This window comes from Rhincodon typus, chromosome 34, assembly GCF_021869965.1.
Source record: "Rhincodon typus isolate 14 chromosome 34, sRhiTyp1.1, whole genome shotgun sequence".
NCBI lineage: Eukaryota > Metazoa > Chordata > Chondrichthyes > Orectolobiformes > Rhincodontidae > Rhincodon > Rhincodon typus.
In genome coordinates this window covers 19,613,004-19,639,850 of record NC_063365.1, presented here as the reverse complement: position 1 = coordinate 19,639,850, position 26,847 = coordinate 19,613,004, and the positions used below count along the sequence as shown (strand labels likewise).

Sequence of the window (26,847 nt, the reverse complement as noted above, 5' to 3'; positions counted from 1 at the left end):
AAGATGAGTGGAGGGACATTGAAATTGGAAGAAGTTTGACACCATTATAGCCAGCTGAAAGTTTTTAAGTTTGGGATTCACTTGAGAGGATTCTACTGTCATAAAAGCCTCTACTGCCAGGGAACCAACTTATGATATCAGCTGTTTCTTTCTAAATAATATTTCTGTCACATTACTTTGAGGGAGGGCTATTTGTGACATAGAAGAAATTAATGTCACTGCATAATTCCAGTAGAGTATTTAAGATAAGCTTCATATTATCTTGACTGATGAGAAGTTGGAACTTGCTATCATAGTGAGTGAGCTAACTATCATAGATCAGTGGAGGGGAAGCTGGATAAACCCTTGCAGGAGATAAAGAATAGAGGGTAATATTGAAGTGGTTATATGAAGAATGGTAAGAGGAAGTGGGAGTGGAACATAAATACTGATACAGTGCAGCTGAAACTGATGTGTCATAAAAGTGTAATAGGAGTAACATTATGTATTTGAAGAGCTTCTCTTTTCTAATTCCCTGTATTTATGTAAAACCCAGCTCACTGACCAGGCTTTTGGCCTAATACCTCCTGTGTGGCTTAATGACAAATACACTCTTGTAAGACACTTTGGAACTTTTCAGTGTATGTGAAGGCACTATATAAATGCAAGATTTTGACTCCCTGCTGTCTACTTCAATTAGCATCTATGGAGTGATGTTGTGCAATCCATTGGATGGCGAGCAGTTTCAAAGACCAAGATCAAATGTTTATTTTCTCTCTTGCTGGGATAATTCAAGAAGAAATTGGGAGAAAGAAAATGAGAGGGACTTGGAACTCCGAGATAAAAGGAAGATTAGGTTCTCTTAAGCTGATTTCTGCTTTCTCAGGAGTTGGGTTGCCATGAAAGCAGCAGTCATCATTGTTTCCTTTTATCCTCCTTCCCCCCCCACCCCACCCCAAAACAATCAATGAACAAACAAAAAGCAAAACCTCTGTGGTTTTACAGACGTTACTGCAGGTTCCACCCCAGGGTAAAATTCACAGTGAATAAAGCAGTGATGGTCTGTGCCAGAACGGGTTAGAGTAATGACAAACACATGGGCTGTTCCACTTTGAACGAGACGTTTGTAGCTGAACTGATGTGGGTTGCTTTCTTTCCTTCCAGATGACTTGGTATGACTGCACTGCACAAGTCTGTAGAGTGTTAGGACTGCGCTCACTAACACAGACTTAAAGCATGCGGGCAGACGTAGCTGTTTGGGTAAGCTTCTTGCTTAAAGTGTTTTTTGAAGAAACAAAGTAACATCTGTGTTGTTCATTTCAGCCAAAATGAGGAGAGTGCCTTTGTTACGATAAATTTTTCTTGTTAACCCTAGTTTTGATATTTCTTTTAGGATTAGTTATGACCTCGAGGCAAGGCTGTGGAAAAGGTGGAAGCCAGATGTAATGATTAAAGGAATGAGACAAATAAAAGGATATGTGGGCTCAAATAATTAAATTATCTAGGGAGAGTCACACATGCTCTGCATACCATATCCCAATTGTTTACTACTACTGAGTCGTTCAGTATTAAGAAATCTTTGTTGTCAAATTTAACTTTTTAGATATATCAATAATTGTTATCTTTCTGCCAGAATAGAGTTACCGTCCATCATGACCCATGGTACATTGTTTGAAAAGCTATGAGTGCGTGAGATCCTGTGCACATATGGGACAAGAGCCAACTTTCTCCTTCTTGAATATTCTGCTCTTGTGACATTGACAAGCTACGCTCAGTAACTTGTGTCTTAGAACTGTGCTGCTCATAAGGGAAACACGTTCAAGTTAGTCACTTGCATAATGCTTTATTAATAGAGGTGCTCAGAGGGTGCTCATGGGATGATGAAGTCCACAATTCCAGTTTCCTCAATGTTTGTCTGGAACCCCCTCCCACTCGTCTTCACATGTAATAAACTCCGTGACTATGACAGTAAAAAAATTGCACACAGTGCGTTGAAAGGGGTGGACTCATTTATACAAGGCAGCAAGTGAAAGAAATGCTGCATGAGTATAAAGGGTAGACTTGAGCATTGATTGTTCTTTCAGGAATTAAGTTTCATATTCTAATAAGTGACTTCTGCCCCAAGTCTGCCAAAACTCCAACATTATTCATCTTTTAAATTCATTTATTATCTGAGGTAAGAGGCTCAGTTTGATAGCTCCTGCCTGTTAATGAGAGTAAGCGGGATTGTGATTGCTGGCAGGTTAGATTGTGCTATTCGATACCGTGTGGAGCTGGAGGATCATAGCAGGTCAGGCCGCATGAGAGGAGCAGGAGAGTCGATGTTTTGGGCCCAAAACTTCGACTGTCCTGCTCCTCTGATGCTGCCTGACCTGCTGTGTTCCTCCAGCTCCACACTGTATCAACTCTGACTCCAGCATCTACAGTTCTTGCTATCTCTTAGGTTGTACCAGTGTTGAATTTGATTTCAGACCATTTCCATCACTACTGTTTCATTACATTCATAGTCCTGATGAAGGGTCCCAACCTGAAATGTCAACTTTCCTACTCCTCTGATGCTGCCTGACCTGCTGTGTTCCTCGAGCTCCACGCTGTGTTGACTCTGACTGCAGCATCTGCAGTTCTTGCTATCTCCATAGCTCCTTTCCTTTTGCTTATGTGTTTTTTAATGAGTTGATGCCAATTTGATCTTTTGATTGGTGACTGTATGTTGTAACTTGCATCTCACAACCCTCTGATGTAGCTGCATTCTTCCAAATCTGGTTATAATTTGATTTGCTCCATCATGGTGGTCACACCTACAGTTGCAGAATATTCAAGAAGGAGAAAGTTGGCTCTTGTCCCATATGTGCACAGGATCTCACGTACTCACAACTTTTCAAACAATGTACCTTGGGTCGTGATGGACAGGAACTCTGTCTATTCCGGCAGAAAATAACAATTATTGATATATCTAAAAAGTTAAATTTGACAACAAAGATTTATTAATACTGAACGAACCAGTAGTAGTAAACAATTGGGATATGGTATGCAGAACATGTGTGACTCTCCCAAATTAATTTTTTTAATTATTTGAGCCCACACGACCTTTTATTCTCTCCCTACCTCTCTACCTTTATTTAAGACATTACTTTAAACCTTTTTCTTTGCCACCTCGACCACCAGTTCTGTCACATCATTTCTATCAGCTGTGATCATGTTAAATGATGGAGCGGGATCGAAGGGCTGAATAGCCTGTTTCCACTCTTAGTCCTGTGTTCTAATGTTCTTATCCTGATGTGGCTCGATGCCAAACATTGCTTGAAGTACCTTTGGATGTTTTACCATGTTAGAGGTGCTATATGAATGCAAGTTGTTACATTTAATTTGTGGTTTCTGGTGGTTAACTATTGGTCCCAGTTTAATGGAGCACGGCAACCCCCTGATTCCAATTCAGTTAACGTTGTTATTACTGTATCCAAAGCAAATGTCTGTTGGCCATGAAATAATTTGCTTCCTATTTTAAAATTTAAATAATTGTTTCACTACATTTTGCCAGGCTTATTGAAGTTGCCCATCTCTCTTATATGGTCAGTTGTTGAATTCCGCAATGTAGTTATATATTGATGGCTTTGTTATTTAAAAAATGTAGTGTGGACTTCTTTCTGCTGAACCTATGAATTCTCACATAAGACCACAGAAGTTTAAGCACAGGAAGTTGCCATTCAATCATTAGAGCAAAGAAGACTAATCCCATTGCCCTGGTTTTCCTCGAGTATTGTCTTCTTCTAAATATCCATCTATCCTCTTCATAAAGGGTGTTTGTACTGGTGAATTGATGAATTATTACAAATTGAAGATTTATTTATCTAAAATGCCTCATCTTTTTAAACACACTAAGTCCTCATTAAGGGAAGGAAGCTGTTCTCAAGTCTTGTCCATGTTTAAAATACTTGAAGGGAATAATTTGCAGGACTATAGGGAGAGAGATGAAAGATGTATACAACTAATTGTCTAATATTTGTCAGGGACCTAACATAGGCATGTAAGTTCGCATGGCTTCCTGTGCCGTGTCACAGGTCACTGCGTAGTACACTGGAAATGAAGCCCAGTATTCCTGAAGTCATCACAAAAGTTAAAGGTTTTATAAAAGAATGCAAAATTCCCCCACTTTACCTGGCTTTTCAGATCCAGGTTGACAGAAAACATGGATCAGGTTTCTATACTTATCAAGAATTTATATTTATTACAAATAAGTAAAATATAGCTACAGATAAATAGTTATGAACTGTTGACATGTAACTCCTCTGATTAAAACTCTACACTTACATATGGAATGACCCAGACAGACATATAAATAATTGCTGTTTTCAGAGAAGGGAAGAACTGGGAAGACAGTTCATTGGTCCCTGTCCATAGGGTTCAAAGAAATGCTTCTTTTGGCTTGCCAAGACATATCACTCTTCAGTATCTCTTCTCTAGGCACTTTCATTTGCTTGCAGGAGGCACAAGGCGACCAGTTCACAACTTATAAAGTCTCTGACTTATTGCTTAGAAGTCACAGTTTACAGCAACTTGGGAAGGAAAATAACCTGCCATTCTTCAGGCTTTAGGTGGATTTTACTTGAGATAAAATGCAGCACCTACCCTTCTGGTGATCTGAAGGTTTTGCTTTTATTGTTCGTATCCACAAGCTGCTTGTCCAACAGAGTCAATCATATAGTTGTTGACAGGCAGAAGACCTTTGTCATTGACAACTGGTCACTATTCCACACACCAATCAGCTACTTGTTGCCAGTCAAATCTCCCTCTGAACCCACCTCCTTGCTCCAACTCGTCTGCAGTAACCTTCCCCAAATGCTTGAGCAAACAGCTACATAAACAGCATTCACAATGAGTGGGAACCTGCTTCTAAAATATGTAGTGATCCCATCCACAGTCCCTTAAAACAGTCCTTTTCTCATTTCAGTGCATAATCCAAAATACAGAAGAATAAAAAAAAATGATCTTTGCAGCTGTATCATATGTCATTCAAATTGGTTGCACTGCTCTTGCTGTTAACATTGCCTTCAGAAAAATAGTTGACATGTAGATGTAAAAGAATTGCTGAGGAGTGGATGGGCTAGGCGGGGGTATACAGAAACATATTCAGGATCTACTCATAGCATTTTTATATTGTTTAACTAGGAGTTGCTTCTTTTGCATATATTTACTCCCAGACATGTGTTTTATTGTTGACATTATTTTAGTTCAGATTCAGGAGACAAACTGTCAAGCTAGTGATTCTGCAGCTGGTGAAAGAGAGCCAGGTTTAAGTTATGTAAATTCTGGGAGCTGGCTCCCAAACACTGGTCTACCAAGATTAAAAAGCAATATCAAGTTGGCTATGTTACTTGCAGAAGGCTTATTGTAAATTTCAAATGGCAGCTCGGCAGCTCTGCTGTGAGTAGTCTTTATTTAATGCTGATGGACACAACCCAAAAGCAGACATGCCAGAAGCCTTGGGAAATATCTAATTTTCATTGTTCTTTCAGTGAACTATTAGACACTTGTTGCTTCCCTGCCAAAAACAACTTTCCATAGCCACGTTTTTTTCTGTGCACCAGCATTGGCTCCTTGGACCCACAACCTATCAGAGCCTGAAGGAAGGAATCACTTAAAATAGAAACAAAATACTGTGCATGTTATAAGTCTCAAGTTTAAAACAGAAGTTGCTAGAAAATCCTCAGCTAAGATGAAACAGTTTACGTTTCAAGATATCATTTCCAGCATGGAAGATCTTAGAAATACAACAAAATCAAAAATTGCTGGAAAAATTCAGCACATCTGTGGAGAGAAGGAGAATTAATGTTTTGGGTCCAGTGACCCTTCCTTAGAAATTCACTCCACAGATGAGAGACGTGCTGAGTTTTTCCAGCTATTTGTGATTTTGTTTCTGATTTTCAGCTTCTGCAGTTCTTTGGTGTTTTTGTTTGGAACTGTGGCAGTTTTTTTTGGCAAGTGCAGAGCTTTTCCATTTGTGAGGACGAGCAAAGTCAGCGATATGGCGGAAGGTAGGAGTAATTGGCGAACAGAAGGGATCATGGTGCAAGACAAAATCTGGGTGGTAATGGTACATGAAAAAAAATAAAATATTGACCCAGTTCAGGTTTAAGTGGTTTCTACAGAAAGAGGAAAGAAGCTTGTAAAATCTGGCAAAGCGTTGGGTCCCAGTGGGAGAAGAATGTGGTGGTGAGAGATACTAGGTAGAGGAGCTACTTTCCTCAGTTTCATGCCATTCCTAATGAGCTTTGTGGTGAAAATGAGAAACACAATGTTATTTGGTTGTTATGAAATCGGCTCTGGCAAAATCTTTAAAAAGCTGGATCATGTTTTCAGCTTGACTGATGAGCTTGCTGCATGTTTTCAGAATTTCTGCAGTTGTCATTTTCTTTTGTTCCAATTTACTTATTTTCTTTGTCCAAGCTTCCAGTAAACAGTTTTCTCTGTTTGCTTCCACAGGATATTGCAGTTTCTAATTAGCAAAAGTAGCATAATTATTTTTGAAAGTAAGCAGGAGCTGTTTTATGAAAAATAATGAGTTCCAGATTCCACAAAACTCCCTAGCAGCTTTACCCCTGCTCTTACCTGTCAGAGACTGTCTGAAAGAGCAAGGACAATCATTATGCAATGTAGCATTTTCTAGAGCTGCTTGAAGTGCACGCTTCTAACAAACCAGATTGGCACATGCAAGATTCCATACACAGTGGAGCCTCCATAGTACTAAATTTGGCCTTTTGTGCATCCGTGATTTAATTGCTCCTGGATTGGCAGCTATGTCTTCAGCTTCCTGTGCATAAGCTCTGTGATTCCCTGTCTACACCTCTTCACCTCTCAACCTCTATTTTTCTCCATTTAAAACATTCCGTAAGACTTGCCTCTTCCATCAAGCTTTTTGTCACATCCCCTAAAATCATACAACTCTTAATGACCAATTTTATTGGAAGCTAAGAGCAAGTCTAATGGTGACCGTGTAACTGTTGCCAACTATCATAAAATGTCTTTTAGGGAAGGAAATCTGCCACCCTTACCTGGTCTGGCTTACAGGCCTAGACAGGCAATCAGCTCGAGGGCAATTAGGAACAGGGAACAAGTGCTGGCCCTGCCAGCAACCCATATAAAAATAAAACAAAACTCTCTTGTGGAATGCTTTAGGATGCTATATGAATGTGGTAGTCGTTTACAGAGAGTACAGGGTTAACTTTGTCTCTCTCAGGCTGAGTTGCAATGAAAGGTAGCTGACCTGGAATGTTTACTCTGTTTCTGTCTCTACAGGTGACAAATCTGTGGAGCATTTCAGTGTTTTCTGTTTTTATTTCATATCTCAGTGTCAACAAAAGTGTAATTGGAAATTGGCAGGTACATCTGCATCTCTTCAATATATGATTACTTGGTGGTACCACGTTTTGTGTGGTTTAGTATTACTCACTAGACATTGGGAAGGGCTGCTTCTGCAAACCATGCCCTGAAAATAATTTGAAGAAAAGTATTTTATATTTGTCTCACACCGATTGCATCTCTGAAGGTGATTGAGCTATGCTAGTTAGACCATAACTCACAGGAGCAGCAATAGACCATTTGGCCTGTCGAGTCTGCTCCACTATTCAATGAGATCATGGCTGAGCTGATAATCCTTGACTCCACTTTCCTGCCTTATCTCCATAACCCTTACTGATTAAAAATCTGCTATCTCAGCTTTGAATATACTTAATGACCCAGCCTCTGCAGCTGCGATTTTGCGATAAAGTACTCACAACTGTCTGAGAGAAGATATTCCTCATGATCTGTTTTAAGTGGGCGGCCCCTTACTCTGAGATTATGCTGCTTGTTCCTACCTGAGGGGAAACAGCCTCTCAGCATCTACCCTGTCAAGCTCCCTTAGAACTTTATAGTTTGTGAATGTTGTTAGTACGCAAAGATGCCAGCCTTTTTACAGGAAAATCGAGCAATCACACAATTTCTTCTTGAGTGATCTCTCATTGAAAAGGACCGCAGGGCTGTGTTTACCTTCAAAGTCAAATTATGGCACTGTCGTTTAGTGGTGTAATGAAGTCTCAGCCTAGGATTGATGTTAACGTCCAAGTGATGTTAACGCAAACGCTCAGGACAAAATTTGTCAATGTTCCATAGAATCCCTACAAAGTGGAAACAGGCCATTTGGCCCAACAGGTCCACACCAACTCTCCAAAGAGCAACTCATCCAGATTCACCACATCCCCCACGCTATCCCTGTAACCCTGCATTTCCCATGGCTAATTCACCTAACCTACACATTCCTGGACACTTGGCAATTTAGCATGGCGAATCCACCTATCCTGCGCATCTTTGGACTGTGGAAGGAAACCAGTGCACCCAGCAGAAACCGACACAGACACAGGGAGAATGTGCAAACTCCACACAGTAGGAAGAGATGATTGGTGGTGATTTAACTTGAGGGCCACCAGATCTCAGGCGAGGGGTGAGGTGCAGAAGGAGAGTCCTTCATGGTAACCTCAACTGGTGGTGGGAGTTGAACCCACACTGTTAGCATCCCACTACTTTGCAAACTAACCGTCCAGCTAATTGATTTGAACCAAATCCCCCTCCCCCTCAATGTTATAACATTGCATTGAGGGAGACAGTGACATGGTGGTATTATCACTAGATTAGTAATCCTGTTGTATCATATTTTAATGTGATATTGAAACTTACAATTTTGGGACTGGAACTGGTAATACTCAGCCCTTGCTGAGTAACTTGTATCAACCTTCTATCAACCCTACGTTTATGATTTAATTTATTGGATAAGCAGAAAATTAATATAATCACTAGGAGCTGGGCTGTGTCTCCAGAATACACACAGTTCTCTGAGAGAGGTTTAAGTGTGGTGTGGGCTCAAATTCAATTCCCAGAGTGAAAGAAGAGTGAGCTAATTAATCTAATACCCGTGAAAAAGCACCTTAATTTTTGCTTTCATTCATTTGTGGAATTAGGACCAGTATTTACTGCTCATTCTTAATTGCCAAGGAGAAGCAGGCCATTCAGTCCATCGGGTCCACACTGACCCTCTGAAGAGCATCCCACCCAGACCCACGCCAGTACCCTATCCCTGCAACCTGGCATTTCCCATGGATCATCTACCTAACCTCCACAGCTGTGGACACTATGGGCAATTCAGCATAACCAATCCACCTAACCTGCACATCTTTGGACTGTGGGAGGAAACTGGAGTACCCGGAGGAAATCTCAAATGGACACGGAGAATGTGCAGACTCCACACAGACTGTCACTCGAGAGTGGAATTGAACCTGGGTCCCTGATGCTGTGAGGCAGCAGTGCTAGCCACTGTGCCACCCCAGTTGTGAGATGTCTTTTTGAACTGTCACAGCCCATGTAGTGAATCTCCTGGGGAGAGAGTTTTGGGATTTTGTTCCAGTAATAATGAAGGAGTGGCCGTTAATGGCCACGTCAAGATGGTATGTGGATTGAAGGGAAACATGGAGCTAGCACTTGCTGCCATTGTGTTTCCAGTTAGTTCAGGTCATAGGTTTTGGAGAAGCATTCAAAGAAGCTTTGTTAATTTCTGGGCGATTCCATTCAGATCAGTTGGTGCAAAAACAGAGAAGTGCATTGGTTAATGCTTAAAAAAACCTACTAAAATCGAAGGGAAGGAAATGAGGTCTTTGTGGGGAAGAAAGCAAATGACATGGTGGTTAAGCCACAGTTGGGAGTCTTACATACAGCTCTGCGCACCTCATTACAGGAAGGATGTTGGAGCCTGGGATGTTTACAGTGAAGATTCACTGGCATCGTAAGAAGAATGATGGATTATAGTGTTGAAGAAAGGTTTTAAAAATTGAGGCTTTCTTTAACACGAAAGTACTGATAGAAGTTTTCAAAGTCATGATGGCTTTTTGAGACAATTAAAAGTTGCAAGCATTATGAAAGGTCATTTCCATCAGTTGGTGAACTAACAACAAAAGGCATCAACTCGTAATTGTCACAGGAAAATTAAAGAGAAAATTGAGAAAATTCTTTGTTCAAGAAAAAGTTGTTGGAGCTTAAAATGATTTTAGTACAGTGGCTAATGGGTTAAAGGCTGTAAAATCCCTAATCAGGGAACCAGGTGTGTGTTTGGAAGGGAAGGATGGAAAAGTGCATGGGATAGAGTCATAGAGTCATAGAGACATACAGCATGGAAACAGACCCTTTGGCCCAACTAGTCCACACCGACCATTTTCCCAAACCAAACTAGTCCCACTTGCCTGCTTTTGGCCCATATCCCTCCAAACCTTTCCTATTCATGTACTTATCTCAATGTCTTTTAACTGTTGTAACTATATCTGCATCCATCACTTCCTCTGGCAGTTTATTCCACATACGAATCACTCTCTATGTAAAAAAGTTGCCCCTCATGTCCTTTTTAAATCTTTCTCCTCTCTCCTTAAAAATATGCCCCCTAGTCTTGAACTCCCCCATCTTATGGAAAAGATCCTTGCTATTCACCTTGTCTGTGCCCACATAAGTCTAACAACAATAATAGAGAAGACACCAGTCCTGAATGAGCATGACACTGCACTGGACAGCTTTATTCGATGGGATGGAAGTGGAGTCTGTCATTCTTGTGCCAAGGCAGGCACAAACGACTGAGTAATCCCCACCTCTGCAATGATTAACTTGACACAGCAGTTAATTCATCTCCAGCAGTGGACACTTATAGCAACTGATTTTGTGGCCTTAAAGGTACAGGCTGGATCACACCGCTGTGCCTTAGCAATAGAACAAAACGCTGGTATTGCACTCGTGTCGTTAATAAAATAGCCCATACCCTGAGCTCATGTGACTGATGCCTCTGCAGATGCAAGTATAAACTCATCAAAAGTAATGTGTCCCATGTTTTGAGAGGAAGTGGAACAAAGAGACTAGTTCTTGTCCCTGAATCAAAATAAACCAAATTACTTAACGTAAATCCATGCCTCTCCTAGAGGGAGATAAACCTCATGTTTTAATAATGAGCAACCAAATGCCTGGTTTTCTCCATAATTAACTGTCTTTAACAATATTGAGGTGCGTATGTTTTAAAATGTGATTTCTGTGAATTGTGTTTTCTTTGCATGCCATGATTAGCCAAAGATAAGTCTAGTTTTTGACTTGAAGATATTTTCTTAGTTTTCTAATTTTTACAATAATTCACAAAGTAATTAGTTTGTCTTTTGACAAACATATCTTGCTCTTTATTCAACTGCAAAGAGAAACTGAGATGTCAATTTTAATAATTGATGCAGCTCCCCCTTACCATCATGTAGTGTTACCAGATATTCCAAAGACTTGTATTACCTTTTCCAACATGTAGGATTGATAGATCAAAATGACTTCCTCTGGTGGGATATCCAGGACAGGGGTAATAAGGCAGTAACTCTTTTTGTTTAGTTTATGACATCTAAAGTCTTTTGGCCACGAGGGGATTCCATGGAATCGATGAATATGTTAGATTTGTTTTTTTTCTGTGATTGCTAGTAATGTAAGTTATACACCATGTCTTGAGAATTCAGCATACTATAATTTTCACTGATGTTAATATGATAATATTGTTTCTGTTACTAATATAAAACAAAGAACCATGGATGCTGAAGATCTGAAACAAAAACAGAACCTGTTCTAAAGAAGGGTCACTAGACTCAAATGTTAACACATTTTTCTCTCCACTGATGCTGTCAGACCTGCTGAGTTTCTCCAGCTATTCCTGTTTTTATTTCTGTCAGGATTTTCTGAAAATGTTTTGCTGCATTGACAATTTTATTTTCCTCTGGATAACTGCTAATATCTTTCAGAAGTTAGAATAAGTAGCTCTCAGCTGATAATTCCATCCTTATCTTCAAAGCCCTTCAAAGACTTCTCTGTCCCTATCTTTGTAGCTCCATCTGGCCCTACATAATCTTTGAATGCTTCCAAATTTGATCCCCTCGTGAATTCATCATTTCCATCGCTGCCTGGGTTCTAAGCTGTGGATTTTCTTCTGAAATCTTCGACACTCCTTAGAACTTCACTCAAAGTAGTGCAACCTTTTCTATTTTTTTGAACATCAGTTGATGACATATTATGATAGATAATTCTCCTGTGGCGTGCCCTGGGCTGTTTAATATATTAAATGTGCTATATAAATGCTATATATAAATGTTCTTGGGTCCTCCCACAGATAAACATTTAAAACTATTACCTTGTGTTTCAATGAAGTTCTTACTCTCCATTATTCTGCAAATGGAGTTGCCCATTGGCAAAGTTCACTGCTTTAAAATGAGTTTTAATTTGCATGGCTCCTTTGGGTGCTGTACATATTTTTTTCCAGCTAAGTTATTCATGTTTTAACTTGCTTTTTTATTATCTCCCCTTATCTTTTTTCAGGAGACAGGAAAGGACACAGGAGCCTATCATTTATTAGTTTGTGACCAACCAGCAGTGAAGTCTTTGAAGATGAGCAGGAGCATGCTGCTGTAACACCTGAAATAATCGTTCGAGAAGCCCCAAGTGGTATGATGGACACAAGAACAAAGTGTTTTGACACAACATCATCTTGTGGACTGAACCTATTAAGTATTTTCATTCGGGTTTAACTGCAATAGAAAGTCCTGGTCTGCTTTGACCAATATAATTAGCTGTGTTAAACGGTTTCAGTGGCCTGGTATTGATCAGCCGTTTACCTTTGAAGGTTTGTTCTGCCTGTATAAAACTTAACTGGCACCCACGTTTGCTGGAAATTGCTGCCTTCACCTCTGAGCAAATAGAATACAGGTTGACGCAAATAAATCAAAGCTGGCATCACTCCATGGAAATCCTGTTGTTTCTAATAGGGGCCTCACCTAAACCGACTGAAGTTTCATTGGAGAGCGGAGATAAAATGCAACTGGAGTCTGATGTAAGAAACTTGACTGTGCTGAAGCACTGCAGATTCATGTGAGTTCCAGCAGGTTCTTCCTAGTGGCCCAATTGGCTTGGTGTAGCCACATTCTCTGCTGGCCTCCTTTCAAGTTCCTTCTGTTTCGACAACTCAGACGGAACTGCAGGAGCATTCATCAAAAGATTGGACACCCCCACGGAGAATCTGGCAATCTATGGCTTTAAAGCAAGCTGTCCTGAAGCTGGCTAGACTGGAGCAAACTCTGCATCAATGAGGTGACATGTTCTCCCTGTGAGAGAGTCTGCAGCAATCCTCGTGGAAATGCCTCGCCGAGGCTTACTGGTGCAGGCTTGGACACGGCGTCTATTACTAGGCCTCGCTCTTTTCTTCTGCCTCATCTCCCTTTTGTATTTGCTAGAGTGCACGCCTCGGCCGGACAATGACCCTCTCCTCCTTGGCATTCCAGGAAAACCGTACGGCAAAGAATACTATCAGGCTCTCCTGCAGGAACAGGAAGAGCACTACCAGACCCGGGCAGCGAGTCTCAAGCGGCAAATCACTCAACTGAAGCAAGAACTCCAGGAAATGAGTGAGAAGTTGAAATCCGTGCAGGAGAAGAAGAGTCCATCTCTAACTGGTGGAGGGGCCCAGAACAGTAAGGAAAACTTTCCCAACGATCTACTGGAGTTCTTGCACTCACAGATCGATAAGGCTGAGGTTAGTGTAGGTGCCAGAGTGCCCAGCGAGTACGCGGTGGTGCCATTTGAAAGCTTCACCCTGACCAAAGTGTACCAGCTGGAGATGGGCCTGACCCGGCACCCTGAGGAGAAAGCAGTGAGGAAGGATCGAAGGGACGACTTTGCTGAAGCCATTGAGGCTGGAATAGAAGTGTTGAATAACCATGAGGAAGAGGAGGAGGAAGATAATGATGATGATGATGACGACCGAGCACAGAAACACAGCTACACTGAGAATGACTTTGTAGAAGGTGCAGTGCCATATATTTTATATTAAATGACAGACATAGTATTGGAATAGATGTATACAATAAGCAAGACTTGTATTTGAATAGAGCCTTTAGGATCTCTCAGTAGCACTAATTAAGTGATTTTGAAGTGTTGTCACTTTTTAAATGAGACAGCCTGTTTGCGCAAGACAAGCTCCTATAGTAGATATTTTTAGCGAAGCTGTTGGGGGAATTAAGTTGGTACCTCCCTGGAGTGTCAGCCTAAGTTTCTGTGCTTAAGATTCTAGAATGGGATTTGACACACAGTGAGGTTATATAGTTACAGGGCTGTGCTTTTAAGACATTTTTAACTAACAGATCGCAAGAGTCCAGCTGCTTTCAGTTAATATAAGCAAAAATAAGCTTTTAACTACATAACATATTGACTTTTAATGGAACTGCTGCCCACGTAGAACTAGAATTCTGTTCTAGTGCTGTTCTGTGGGACTGTTGTATTGCCACTGGCACAGTCCTTTGGACGATTCAAGCAGAGTCTCAGTTTCTCATGTCTGACGGTTTAGCTGAACGTTGACGAATATATGGTACTCGTTGAAAAGGAACAAGGTGTTCTCTGTTCCACCAAACACTCCTGTCAACACCCTCACAAGTAGATTAACTAGTTAATCATCTTCAGTCTTGCTTGTAGGATTTGGTCTGTGGAAAATACCACGTTTTTATCTTAAACAATCCAACAGTGAAATTGCAGACTCAGTGCCAATACATCATTCATCAGGGGTAGCATTTTTCTTTCCTTATTTTAAATGGGTGATTGCCTGCCAGTCAACCAGGGTTGGAACTGGCAGAGCTCCATAGAGTAGATATGCATAAAAGAAAGAATTTACATTGATGCTGACCTTTCATTTTCTCAGGGCATCCCAAAGCACTTCATACTGATGAAGTACTTGCTTTACAGTGTAGCCACTGTTGCAATGTAGGAAACATGGGAGCCAATTTGCACACAGCAAACTCCCAAAAATGACATTACAATGACCCTGTTAACTGGTTTAAATAGTTTAATATGAAGGATAAATATTGGCCAGGTCACTTGAAAGTATTCCTCTGCTCTTCTTTGAAACTCTGTAAGTGCAGGTTACCCTGACTGAAAGAAAAAAAGAGAGTGCTGGAGAAACTCAGCAGGTCTGGCAGCGTCTGTATAGAGGAACATAGCTAATACTTTGAGTCCAATGACCCTTTGTCAGAACTGCAAGCAGCTAGGAAACACTGGTATGTATGCTGAAGACGGGCGCTGCCATGGGGGAAGGAGGGAGTAGAACGCATGGAAACGACACTGAGAGAGTGAGAGAGAGAGAAAAAAAATGGAAAGACAAACAAAGGGATTGCTGATGATAAACCAGGAGGCAGATGAATGCTGGGTAGGGTGTTAACAAGAAGTGTGAATGGTTGAAAATTGGTTAGCTGTACTGGGAGCAACTCATACAAGATAGGACCTTGGGTTGGACGAGGGTAACAAACATGGAGGAGGGTGTTCACGTTCTGAAATTATTAACCTCAATGTTGGGTCCTGATCATTGTAAGGTACCTAGACGGATGATGAGACAATTTTCCTGGAGCAAGATTTGAGATTTGCAGCATACCTGAGATGAAAATGTTGGCAGGGACAGGCAGCTTGAAGCTCGGGGTAATAGTTTACAGCTAGAGTGTCAGTATTCCGCAAAGTGGTCATCCAGCCTGCGCTTTGTCTCACTAATGTGAAGGAAACCACACTCTGACCAGCGAATACAGTAGACTAGATTGAATGATGAACAGGTAAATTGTTGCTTCACCTGGAAGGCGTGTCTGGGCCCTTGGATAGTGAGGAGGGAGGAAGTAAATAAGCAAGTGTTGCACCTTCTGTGATTCTTGAGAAGGTGCCACGGGGTTGTGGGGACGTGTTGGGAATGAAGGAGGAGTGGACTAGGTTGTCCTGGAGGGAATGGTCCCTGTGAAATGCTGACAAGGAAGGGGAGGGGAAAATGTGTCTGGTGGTGGCATTCCGGTGGAAATGGCAGAAATAGTAGCTTATGATCCTTTGGATGTGAAGGCAAATGGAATGGAAAGTGAGGACCACAGCACTCTTGTTGGGGGAGGGGAAAGAAGAGAAAGGATGAGGGCAGAATTGCAGGAAAGGGGTTGGACATGGCCGAGGGCCCTGTCAATCATGGTGGCAGGGAATCTTTGGTTGAGGAGAAAAGGTAGGCAATTCTGAGGCTCCCCGTGGATGGTGGCATCACCAGAACAGATTCAACGAAGACAGAGAAACTGGGAGAATAGAATGGATTCCTTACAGGAAGCAGGGTGTGAGGATATATAGTCGAGGTAATTGTGGGAGTCGCTGGGTTTGTAGTGGACATCAAAGGCCAGACTATCCCAGGAAATGGAAACCAAAACTGGATGATAAGTGGCATGGAACAATTTGAAACCTTGTTGCTCAGTGCTTCCATTACCTAAAATTTTTTCCTAATGTGGTACATGCGAGTAAATGGACACTCAAGTTCATTTGAAAATGCAATTGAAGGACTAATTTGCTTAGGTTCATTCCAATTACATTTCAGTAGAAGTAAAAAATTAATTTTAAGGATGCTCTTAGAGCTGATGATTTATATCTGTAGTTGTACATCTGAGAACAGCTGATCAGATTGGGAGTCAGGATTGATCTAAGCCTTTCAAGTGTCAGCTTGACTTGGCTAGTAACAATATTGCTTTCAACTCTGACAATTGTGCCTTTGGGCCCCACGACTACACAATGCAGCCTGAGATTTTAAGACTGCGTTGAAGCTGTGAGATTAAACTGAGATCTTTGGTTTCAAGCCCTCAAACACCAGTTATCTAGCAGTTGAATTGGATGTTGATTTCTTTACTCGGAGGAGTGCTTGAGCAGGAATGTTTTGCCACAGCAAATGATTCAAGCAGAAATGATTGCATTTTTTAAGGGAAAATTGGACAGTGACTTAAAGTAAATGTTTGAAACCAATCGATTGAAGTGAGTTAAGGACATTAGGATTCATTTTGGATTGTTCTAACAAAGAGTTGGCACAGAGTCTGTGGACTGAATGGTCTCTTCCTGTGGCATAAACCTCTTGGTTCTGTTAAGCCTATCAGAACATTTTTCAAATATCTGAAAAAGGATTTCTTTTTTTTTCTCCTGGTCGCCCCACTATTCAAATGTTCACTCTGTTGAAAAGAGAACAAACTTGTTTTCGTGTTCTCAGTTTGTTTACAGTGCTGCATGACCAATGAGTTACTTTCTCACAGGGCATTCTCTTGAATATTCCGATTGTCTCCCATCCTTCCCACTTCATAACCTTGAATTCATCTAAAACTTTGCCTACATTGACTTGGCACTGAATTACGAGTTGGCTTAAATGCAGTAATCTGTTTGAAGACAGAATTAAGATAGCAGTGAGTGGCTGCATTCAGGTGAAAACTATCACATCCTTTTGATGCCATCTCATTAATGGGTAGTTTGAATTTATCCATATTATACAGAAAAACATATTGTACATGATGGTCTTCCTAGAAGCTCCTTTGCTCAAGGCAGTAGTGTGTACCTCAACTTTATGTAAGGTCCCAGGTTCCATCCACATGGGGAATAATTGGCATCAGTGGCACTGCAGGAGAGGAAGAGAATGGAGAAATTGGAGAGAATATTTGCAAGAGTTATTTCAATTGTGTGTATAAATTGCTGACATATGATTGTTTTTCTTTGATACCCGTCCATTTCTGGTCACCTTTCAGTTTACCCCAGCTTGACTTTCATTGCAACAGCAAAGAAGCATAAGAACCTGTTCCCAAGCCTGTTCTGACATCAATTGCTAAACCATGCCAGAAAATAACAGCCCTACACACCACCCACGTTATAACAGGGACTACGCTTGAAGAACCATTTCACTTCTTGCAGTAATATTTAGGATATTGTAAGGTCTTGAAACATGCTACATAAACAAAAGTTCCAGACAGAATAGGTAGGGTGGTCTCCAGAAGAGGAAGAACTGGGTGCACTAAGTTAAAGTGATTAGCAAAAGCATCAAAGGTGACTTGAGGAAAAATATTTTTAGGCGGTGAGTGGTTAGGATCTGGATTGCACAGTCTGAGAATGTGGTGGAATGTTTCCATCTTGAATTCCAAAAGGGAATTGGATGAATATAAGAACAGAGGAAATGTACAAGACTGCAGGCAAAAGGCAGAGAAACTGATTCTGGCAAGTTGCTGTTGGCATGGACACAACGGGTCAAGGGCTTCCTCTTCAGCTGTAATCATTCTGTGATTCAAAATATTTACTTCTTTATTGTCTCTTATCTCTCCCTGTTGGGAGAAACCTGGATTCTGTCATGTGTCTTTTCCATGCTGATGGGAAGATGTTAAATTATTTCTTCAACTTTTCACCTCCTCAAGGGAACAATGCTGTGGACAAGACTCTTCCTATCCCTCTGCATTAACCCATGGTCCAGTGCCTTACTGTTCTGAGACATCATCCTGTCATGCTGCAGCCTGTGATGTTCTTTCACAGTCCTTTTTTCCTGCAGGGAGCAATATACTAATCCTGATGCAGTATTTATGATGACGCAAATAGACTATACAGGTGTTTAATTGAGGAAGTGAAAAGAGTTTAGAGCATTTAGGACTAGTAAGATCTTCTTCCATTTTTCTGTGTAATTTCTTTTATTCATTCACTGGATTTGGTTATCGCTGGCTGGGTCAGCATTTATTGCCCTTCCCTAATTCCCTTTGACGTGGTAATGAGCTGCCTTCTTGAAGCATTACAGCCACAGTGCTGTTAGGAAAAAAGTTTCTGGATTTTGACATGGCAACAACTTCATTAATATGTTTTGTAATTGGTATATCCTTTATATATATTTATTTGTGTGTGTATAAAATTTATTCAGACTTGATTATTAGCCTAAAATTTACTTGAGACTATAATGAGCAAGCTTGTTTACAGATCTGAGACAAAATTAAATGGGCATTAAGAGCCTTGTGTGCATATTATCCCATAATCTTTCCTGTGAGCAGGCTGTTAATAAGACACTTAAAGACTGCTTAACTGGTATTAACGTATACGTGAGTTCTCGCCTTGTAACCAAGCGAGGTTCAAGTCATTAACGATCAGCTTAAATCTCAGCATTTTCAATTTTGTACATTCTCAATAGGACGTACGCGCAAAATGTAATTTCCTGGAGATCATTAAAGGGCAATCTAAATGAATGAAGGAGAGTGGTAGAAATTGTGCTGAGGTACGAGTGTATGCATATTTTAATCTATCAATGGCGTACTAACCCATTTACAGTGAAAGTAGTTTGAGTTGTAAAGAAAGGCTGGATCAGCTGGGACATCTTTCATTGGAGCGTGGGAGGCTGTTTCCATGTTGTATGACTATGTCTGTATGACTACAACATGGATAGTATACTCTGAATTTATTTATAGTGGGGGAGATGCATGGCTGCTGTCTCTCTCGGTTCCAACATTCCCTCTAAGCTGCGTGGCTGTCACAAGTCCACACATGCCAATTGGCACGTGACCTCATTCCAATTCCAGAAGTTGCTGCTACACACAGACCTTGGAGGTCGTACAACGACAGTAAAGGTTAGAGGGAATTTAGCTCCGCTCCCGATAAGGCCCCAAACCTGCTCTGACCCGACCCACCCCTCTTTGGCTCACATCTCTTATCTTTCTTTGCTCCTGCATGGGATCCACTGATTGCATAGCTATGACACTGTATAATTTTATGGTCTTTAGTGACTAAAAAAATGGACTTTTAACTGTGTTTGTAACATGTTAGCACCTCCACTGATAGAACAAAGAGAGGAGATTCAGAGACATATGGGCTGTGTGTTAATCCCCTTGTGTCAGATCAGCACTAATTTATTCTTTTTCAGCAAGGAAGTGTTGCTCTTGTGCTGGGAATCTTATCCCAGCAGAGATCAGACTGTCTTGGCACCTCCACAAAATGTGCTGTTTCTCCTTTTAGCACATTTTAAAGATTCATTCACAGGATATCGGCATCACTTTTTAAGCCAACATTTATTCCCCATCTCTAAATGCCCAGAGGGCAGTTAAGAGCCAACCAGATTGCAGTGGTTCTGGAGTCACACGTAGGCCAGACCAGATAAGGATGGCAGATTTCCTTCCCTAAAGGACATTAGTGAACCAGATAGGTTCTGACATTCAATAATGTCTTCATAGTCACTATTAGATTCTTAATTCCAGATTTTTTTTTAATTGAATTCAAATTCCACCATCTACCAGGGCAGGATTTGAGCCTGGGTCCCCAGAACAATACCAGGGTCACTGGATTAACAGTCCAGTGATAATATCAATAGACCAACACCTCACCCTCCCACCCCACTCCTTTTAAAGAGTATTTCTTCATTGTTTGACATAAGTACTTCTGGACTTGCGGAGTGGGAGACATAGAAACGCAGAAGGTAGGAGCAAGAGGAGGCCATTCAGCCCTTCGAGCCTGCTCCACCTTTCATCATGATCATGGCTGATCGTCCAACTCAATAGCCTAATCCTGCTTTCTCCCATAACCTTTGAACCCATTCTCCCCAAGTGCTATATCTAGTCGCCTCTTCAATGCATTCAATGTTTTTGCATCAACTACTTCCTGTAGTAATGAATTCCACAGGCTCACCACTCTATGGGTGAAGACATTTCTCCTCATCTCCGTCCTAAATCGTCTACCCCGAATCCTCACACTGGTTCTGGACACACCCACCATCGGGAACATCCTCCCTGCATCTACCCTGTCCAGTCATGTTGGACTTTTATGTCTCTATGAGATCCCCCCTCATTCGTCTGAAGTCTAGCAAAAACATCCCAACCTAGTCAATTGCTCTTCATATGTCAGTCCCGCCATCCCTGGAATCAGCCTGGTAAACCTTCGCTGCACTCCCTCAAGAGCAAGAGAATCCTTCCTCAGAAAAAGAGACCAAAACTGCACACAATATTGTATGAACAAAAACAAAGTTGCTGGAAAAGCTCAGCAGGTCTGGCAGCATCTGTGAAGAAAAAAATCAAAGTTAACGTTTCGGGTCCAGTGACCCTTCCTCAGAACGGATAGTAGCTGGGAAAACGTCAGTTTATATGCAGATAAAAGGGAGGGGGATGGGGTAGGGAGTAAATTCTAGGATAGAGCCTAAAGAGAGAGAAGAGCAGTTGAACAAAGAGTTGATAATAAAAACCGAAAGAACTGCAGATGCTGTAAATCAGGAACAAAAACAAAGTTGCTGGAAAAGCTCAGCAAGTCTGGCAGCATCTGTGAAGGAAAAAACAGAGTTAACGTTTCAGGTCCAGTGACCCTTCCTATGTTTGGGCCCTTGGATACTAGGGAGGGAGGGACACCCTGGTCCATACTTCCCTCACCCGCACATCCCCATGGCACCTTCCCCTATAACCAGCGAAGGTGCAGCACCTGCCCATTTACCTCCTCCCTCCCCAGTATCCAAGGGCCCAAACATAGCTTCGAGGTGAAGCAACACTTCACCTGCACTTCCCACAATCTATTCTACTGCATTAGCTGCCCACAATGTGGTCTCCTCTACGTTGGGGAAACAAAGTGTAGACTGGGTGACCACTTCACAGAACATCTATGTTCTGCTTGCAGAAAAGACCCTGAACTACCTGTTGCCTGCCACTTTAACGCGCCATCCTGTTCCCTGGCCAACATCTCTGTCTCTGGCTTGCTGCAGTGTTCCAGCGAAGCTCAACGCAAGCTGGAAGAACAACACCTCATTATCAGCTTGGGGACTCTGCAGCCCTCCGGACTCAATATCGAGTTCAATAATTTTAGGGCCTAAACTTTCCCATGTCCCAGCCCCCTACTCCACACACCAGGCCTTGTTACCACATAGCCTGCCATTACACACCCTCTGTTGTTAGTCACTATTCACCCTCCCAGCCTGATCGTTATCAACTCATTGTCTGTCCAACTGCTCTTCTCTCTCTTTAGGCTCTAAACCTAGTGTTTACTCCCTACTCCATCCCCCTCCCTTTTTTCTGCATATAAACTGATGTTTCTCCAGCCACCATCAGTTCTGAGGAAGGGTCACCGGACCCAAAACGTTAACTCTAATCTTTTCTTCACAGATACTGCCAGATCTGCTGAGGTTTTCCAGCAACTTTGTTTTTGTTCCTGATTTACAGCATCCTCAGTTCTTCTGGCTTTTACACAATATTACAGGTGTGGCCTCACCAAGGTTCTGTATAACTACCATAACACACCCTGCTCCTCTACTCAAAACCTCTCGCAATGAAGGCCAACATACCATTTGCCTTCTTTACCGCCTGCTGCACCTGCATGCTTACCTTCAGCAACTGGTGCACAAGGACACTCAGGTCCCACTGCACACTCCCCTCTCCCATTTTACAGCCATTCAGGGAGTAATCTGCCTTCTTGTTTTTGCTTCCAAAGTGAATAACCTCACATTTATCCAAATTATACTGCATCTGCCATTGATTTGCCCACTCACCCAACCCGTCCAGAAAATGCTGAAGGATCTCTGCATCCTCATAACAGTTCAACCTCCCACCCATTGGTATCATCTGCAAACTTTGTGATGTTACGTTTTGTTTCCTCATTCAAATCATTAATATATATTGTGAAAAGCTGGGGTCCCGGCACCGATCCCTGTGGCACCCCACTAGTTACTGCCTGTCAATTTGGAATAGACCCATTAATTCCTACTCTTTGTTTTCTCTCTGCCAACCAGTTTTCTATCCGCCAACTAGTTTTCTATCCATTTCAATACACTTCCCCCAATCCCATGTGCTTTAATCTTGCACATTAATCTCTTATGTGGGACTTTGTCGAACGCTTTCTGAAAGTCCAAATAAACCACATCGACTGGCTCCCCCTTGTCAACTCTACTAGTTACATCTTCATGGAATTCCAACAGATTTGTCAAGCATGATTTCCCCTTCATAAATCCATGCTGACTCTGTCTGATCCTGCCACTGCTTTCTAAATGCGCCGCTATAAAGTTCTTGATAATGGAATTGAGAATTATCCCCACTACCGATGTTAGAATCACCGGTCTATAATTCCCTGATTTCTCTCTCCCTCCCTTTTTGAATATTGGAGTGACATTAACCACCCTCTAATCTGCAGGGACTGTTCCAGAGTCAATAAAATCCTGGAAGATGACCACCAATGCATCCACTATTTCTAGAGCTACTTCCTTAAATACTGTGGGATGTAGATTATCAGGCCCTGGGGATTTATCTGCCTTCAATCCCATAAATTTTCTCAGCACCATTTCTCCACTAATATTGATCTCCCTCAATTCTTCCCTCTCACGAAATCTTGCATTCTCCAACATTTCTGGTATCTGATTTGTGTCCTCTTTTGTGAAGACAGAACCAAAGTATGTATTCAGTTGCTCAACCATTTCTTTGTCCCTATTATACATTCCCCCATTTCTGTCTGTAGTGGACCTACCTTTGTCTTCACCAATCTCTTTCTCTTCACGTACCTATTGAAACTCTTAGTGTCAGTCTTTATGTTCCCTGCAAGCTTACTTTTGTAATGTATTTTCCCCTTCTTAAGCAATCCCTTGGTCCTTCTTTGTTGAATTCTAAACTGCTCCCAATCCTCAGACATATTATTTTTCTTGGCCAATCTGTATGCTTCTTCCTTGGATCGGACACTATCTCTAATTTCCTTTGTAAGCCATGGATTGGCCCTCTTACCATTTTGCTTTTGTGCTAGTTAGGAATAAACAGTTGTTGCAGTTCCCTCAATGCGTTCCTTGAATGTTTGCCATTGCCTATCCACTGTCATCCCTTTAAGTAACTCTCCCCAATCTACCAAGGCCAACTCACGCTTCATATTTTCTTAGTTTCCTTTATTAACATTCAGCACACTAGTCTCTGAATCAACTACCTCACTCTCCATCTTGATAAAAAATTCTACTGTTATGGTCGCTCATCCCCAAGGGGTCTTGCACAGCTAGATTGGAAATGAAAACCCTCACTGTTAAGCAGCTTCTCTGTTTGCAACAGCTGCAGCATTTCCACACTTACTTCAGTTTGTTTAAAAGCCAGGAACAGAGAGAGCTGCATAGGATTGAATTTCACAGTATGAAGTGGCCTGTCACGCTCATTGATATAAGTCAGCTAGGATTTAATTTGATGGAAGTATTCAGGATCATGAGTGGTCTGGACTGGAAGAAACTGTTCTCATTTACAAAAATGAGAGGGAACATTCTTAAAGTAATTGGTAAAGGAAGCAAAAGCAACGTTTTGAAAAATCTTTTCACACAGTGAGTGGTCAGGGTCTGGAATGCACTGCCTGAGAGAGTGGTGGTGAAGGAGGCATATTCAGTTGGAGCATTCAAATGGAATTAAGAAGTCACCTGCAAAGGAAAAATGTGATAGGTTGTGAGACACAAACAGTGAATTGTTCATTTGGACAGTCAGTGCGTAAACAAGAGATTGAATAGCCAACTCTAGTCCCTGTGGTTGCTGCAGTCAGATAACCTGTAAACATCATGAACTTCTCACAGAGTTTTGAGCAGTAAATTATTTGGGCAATAGCCAGTTAAGAATTCTAACTTCAGACTGCAACACTATCAAATGCAACACCAAGAACCTGCACGCAATATGGTGAAAGAAATAAGTTTGCCAGGAAACCTGTGGAACTTAAAAACAAGAAAGAACTGGTGGATGCTGGAAATCTGAAACAAAGACAGAAATTGCTGGAGAAATTCAGCAAGTTTGGCAGCATTTGTGGAGAGAAATCAGAGTTAACGTTTTGAGTCCAGTGACGACTCTTCAATTCTGTGCTGAACAAGGGTTACTTGACTGGAAATGTCAACTCTAATTTCTTTCCACAGGTGCTGCTAGACCTGCTGAGTTTCCCCAGCAATTTATGTTTTGGCTTTGAACCCAAGAAACTTGGTTGTTTTCAGATGCAACTGTAGGACCAGAGGTATGGGGCATGGGGTGGGAGACTTAAACTGTAGAATTATATAAAGAGATTGTACACACACAATGAACAAGGCTCAGAATGGTCTTCTTGCTACATTAGTGGAGACAAAAGCCAGTTGCCTGTTGTATTGGCAGAGACTATGGAATCTAGCTATGGCTGGACTTATGGTTATATTTATGCTGATAGCGCTACTTTTCTTTCGACAAAGAATAGCACTTAAAAAGACAGGCCCATGGATTGAATAGATCTGGCTTTCTGTCGTCCAACAACGGAAATTGCTAATGAATAGTTTCTAGACAGTTGTTTAGCAAATCACTGAGGATGTGTATGTTTTTTTTCCAATGTTCTTCAGGGAATGAAGTCTGTCCACATATGAAATAGAGGCAAGAATAGGACACTTGGCTCCTTGAAGTGCTCGGTCATTCAGTAATATCATGGCTGATCTGATTAACCCACGATGTGGTATTCCCACACTGTAGTTGGCATCCTGTCCTCTGAATGCCTCCTAAAACACCCAGCTGTGAAACAATCACCACTAATCGCGCAACGACTACCATTCAAGCTTCCTGTTGTCAATGACCCAGGCATTCATCATTATTTGAATGAGAGCACAATTACACACTCTCATTCCCTCCAAATCATTATCCACCAGTTCTCCATCCAATGCCATTAAAAGATCTCCATTATCAAGGCTGGCATCAGTCCAGAGGGACAATGGCATCTAAGAAGGAGCAACTAGTGCAGTCTTTCCATATTATCCACATTTCAAAACTAAATGTATTTGTCGCTGAGGTGAACTGATTGGTGGTCTTTATCTGTACACACCTTGTACTCTTGTGATCGGGGTGAGTGTCTAATCTTCATACTGAGCGAGATGCCCATTGAGGCTGTGTGCCCATTTCAGTGATTCAGGTGGATGCCCAAGATCCGATAACTGCTGGTGTTTTGACCAGAACTTCTCTTGATCATAGAACATAGAACAGAACGTAGAACAGTACAGCACAGCACAGGCCCTTCGGCCCACGATGTTGTGCCAAACTTTTACCCTAAACCTAAGGTCTACCTAACCTCCACCCCTACGTTATACTGTCATCCATATGGCTATCTAATAGCCGCTTAAATGCCCCTAATGAGGCTGACTGCACTACCCTGTCCGGCAATGCATTCCACGCCCCGACCACTCTCTGAGTAAAGAACCTACCTCTGACGTCTCCCCTATATCTACCTCCACTCACTTTAAAGCTATGCCCCCTCGTAATAGCTACCTCCACCCTAGGAAAAAGTCTCTGGCTGTCTGCTCTATCTGTACCTCTGATCATCTTGTACACCTCTATCAAGTCACCTCTCATCCTTCGTCATTCTAAAGAGAAAAGCCCTAGCTCTCTCAACCTGTCCTTGTAAGACCTTCCCTCCATTCCAAGCAACATCCTGGTAAATCTCCTCTGCACCGTTTCCAATGCTTCCGCGTCTTTCCCGTAATGAGGCGACCAGAACTGGACACAATACTCCAGATGTGGCCGAACCAGGGTTTTGCATAGCTGGAGCATAACTTCACGGCTCTTGAGTACTCTATCCCTCTATTGATGAAAGCGAACACACCATTCGCCTTCTCAACAACTCTATCCACCTGGGTGGCAGCCTTCAGGGAACTGTGGACATGAACCCCGAGATCCCTCTGCTCCTTCAAAGCCACAAAAGAATGAGTTAACATTTTGCTCATGTGCACAGTATCTGTGTACCACTTGTCAGTAAGGTTACACAGTGACAGTGTCAGAAGTCACACAACACCGGGTTGTAATCCAACAGGTTTATTTGAAATCTCACAAGCTTTCGGAGCGCTGCTGACGTAAAGGCTGTGCTTCGAAAGCTTATGTGATTTTAAATAAACCTGTTGGACTATAACCTGGCGTAGTGTGACTTCTGACTTTGTCCGCCCCAGTCCAACACCGGCATCTCTACAACACAGTGACAGTGTTCCAATTGTTGGGATGGTTACACAGTGACAGTGTACCAATTGTTGGGATGGTTACACAGTGACAGTGT

The 26,847-nt window shown here is 41.8% G+C and overlaps 1 protein-coding gene across 7 annotated transcripts in view; it reads left to right on the top strand.

The window, feature by feature from the left end:
* Window positions 1-26,847, top strand: part of csgalnact2 (chondroitin sulfate N-acetylgalactosaminyltransferase 2) — a 63,244-nt gene that overhangs the window by 19,417 nt on the left and 16,980 nt on the right. For 3 of the 7 annotated variants that reach the window (XM_048616219.1, XM_048616220.1, XM_020511947.2), the window contains 2 exons: window positions 1,144-1,239; window positions 12,379-13,859. In XM_048616219.1, the coding sequence (XP_048472176.1) occupies window positions 13,193-13,859 (667 nt within the window). In that variant the 5' untranslated portion in view covers window positions 1,144-1,239; window positions 12,379-13,192. Of the gene's footprint in view, window positions 1-1,143; window positions 1,240-11,962; window positions 12,029-12,378; window positions 13,860-26,847 lie in introns of those variants that run through there. The other 4 variants (XM_048616221.1, XM_048616224.1, XM_048616222.1 and 1 more) reach the window with 2 other exon arrangements.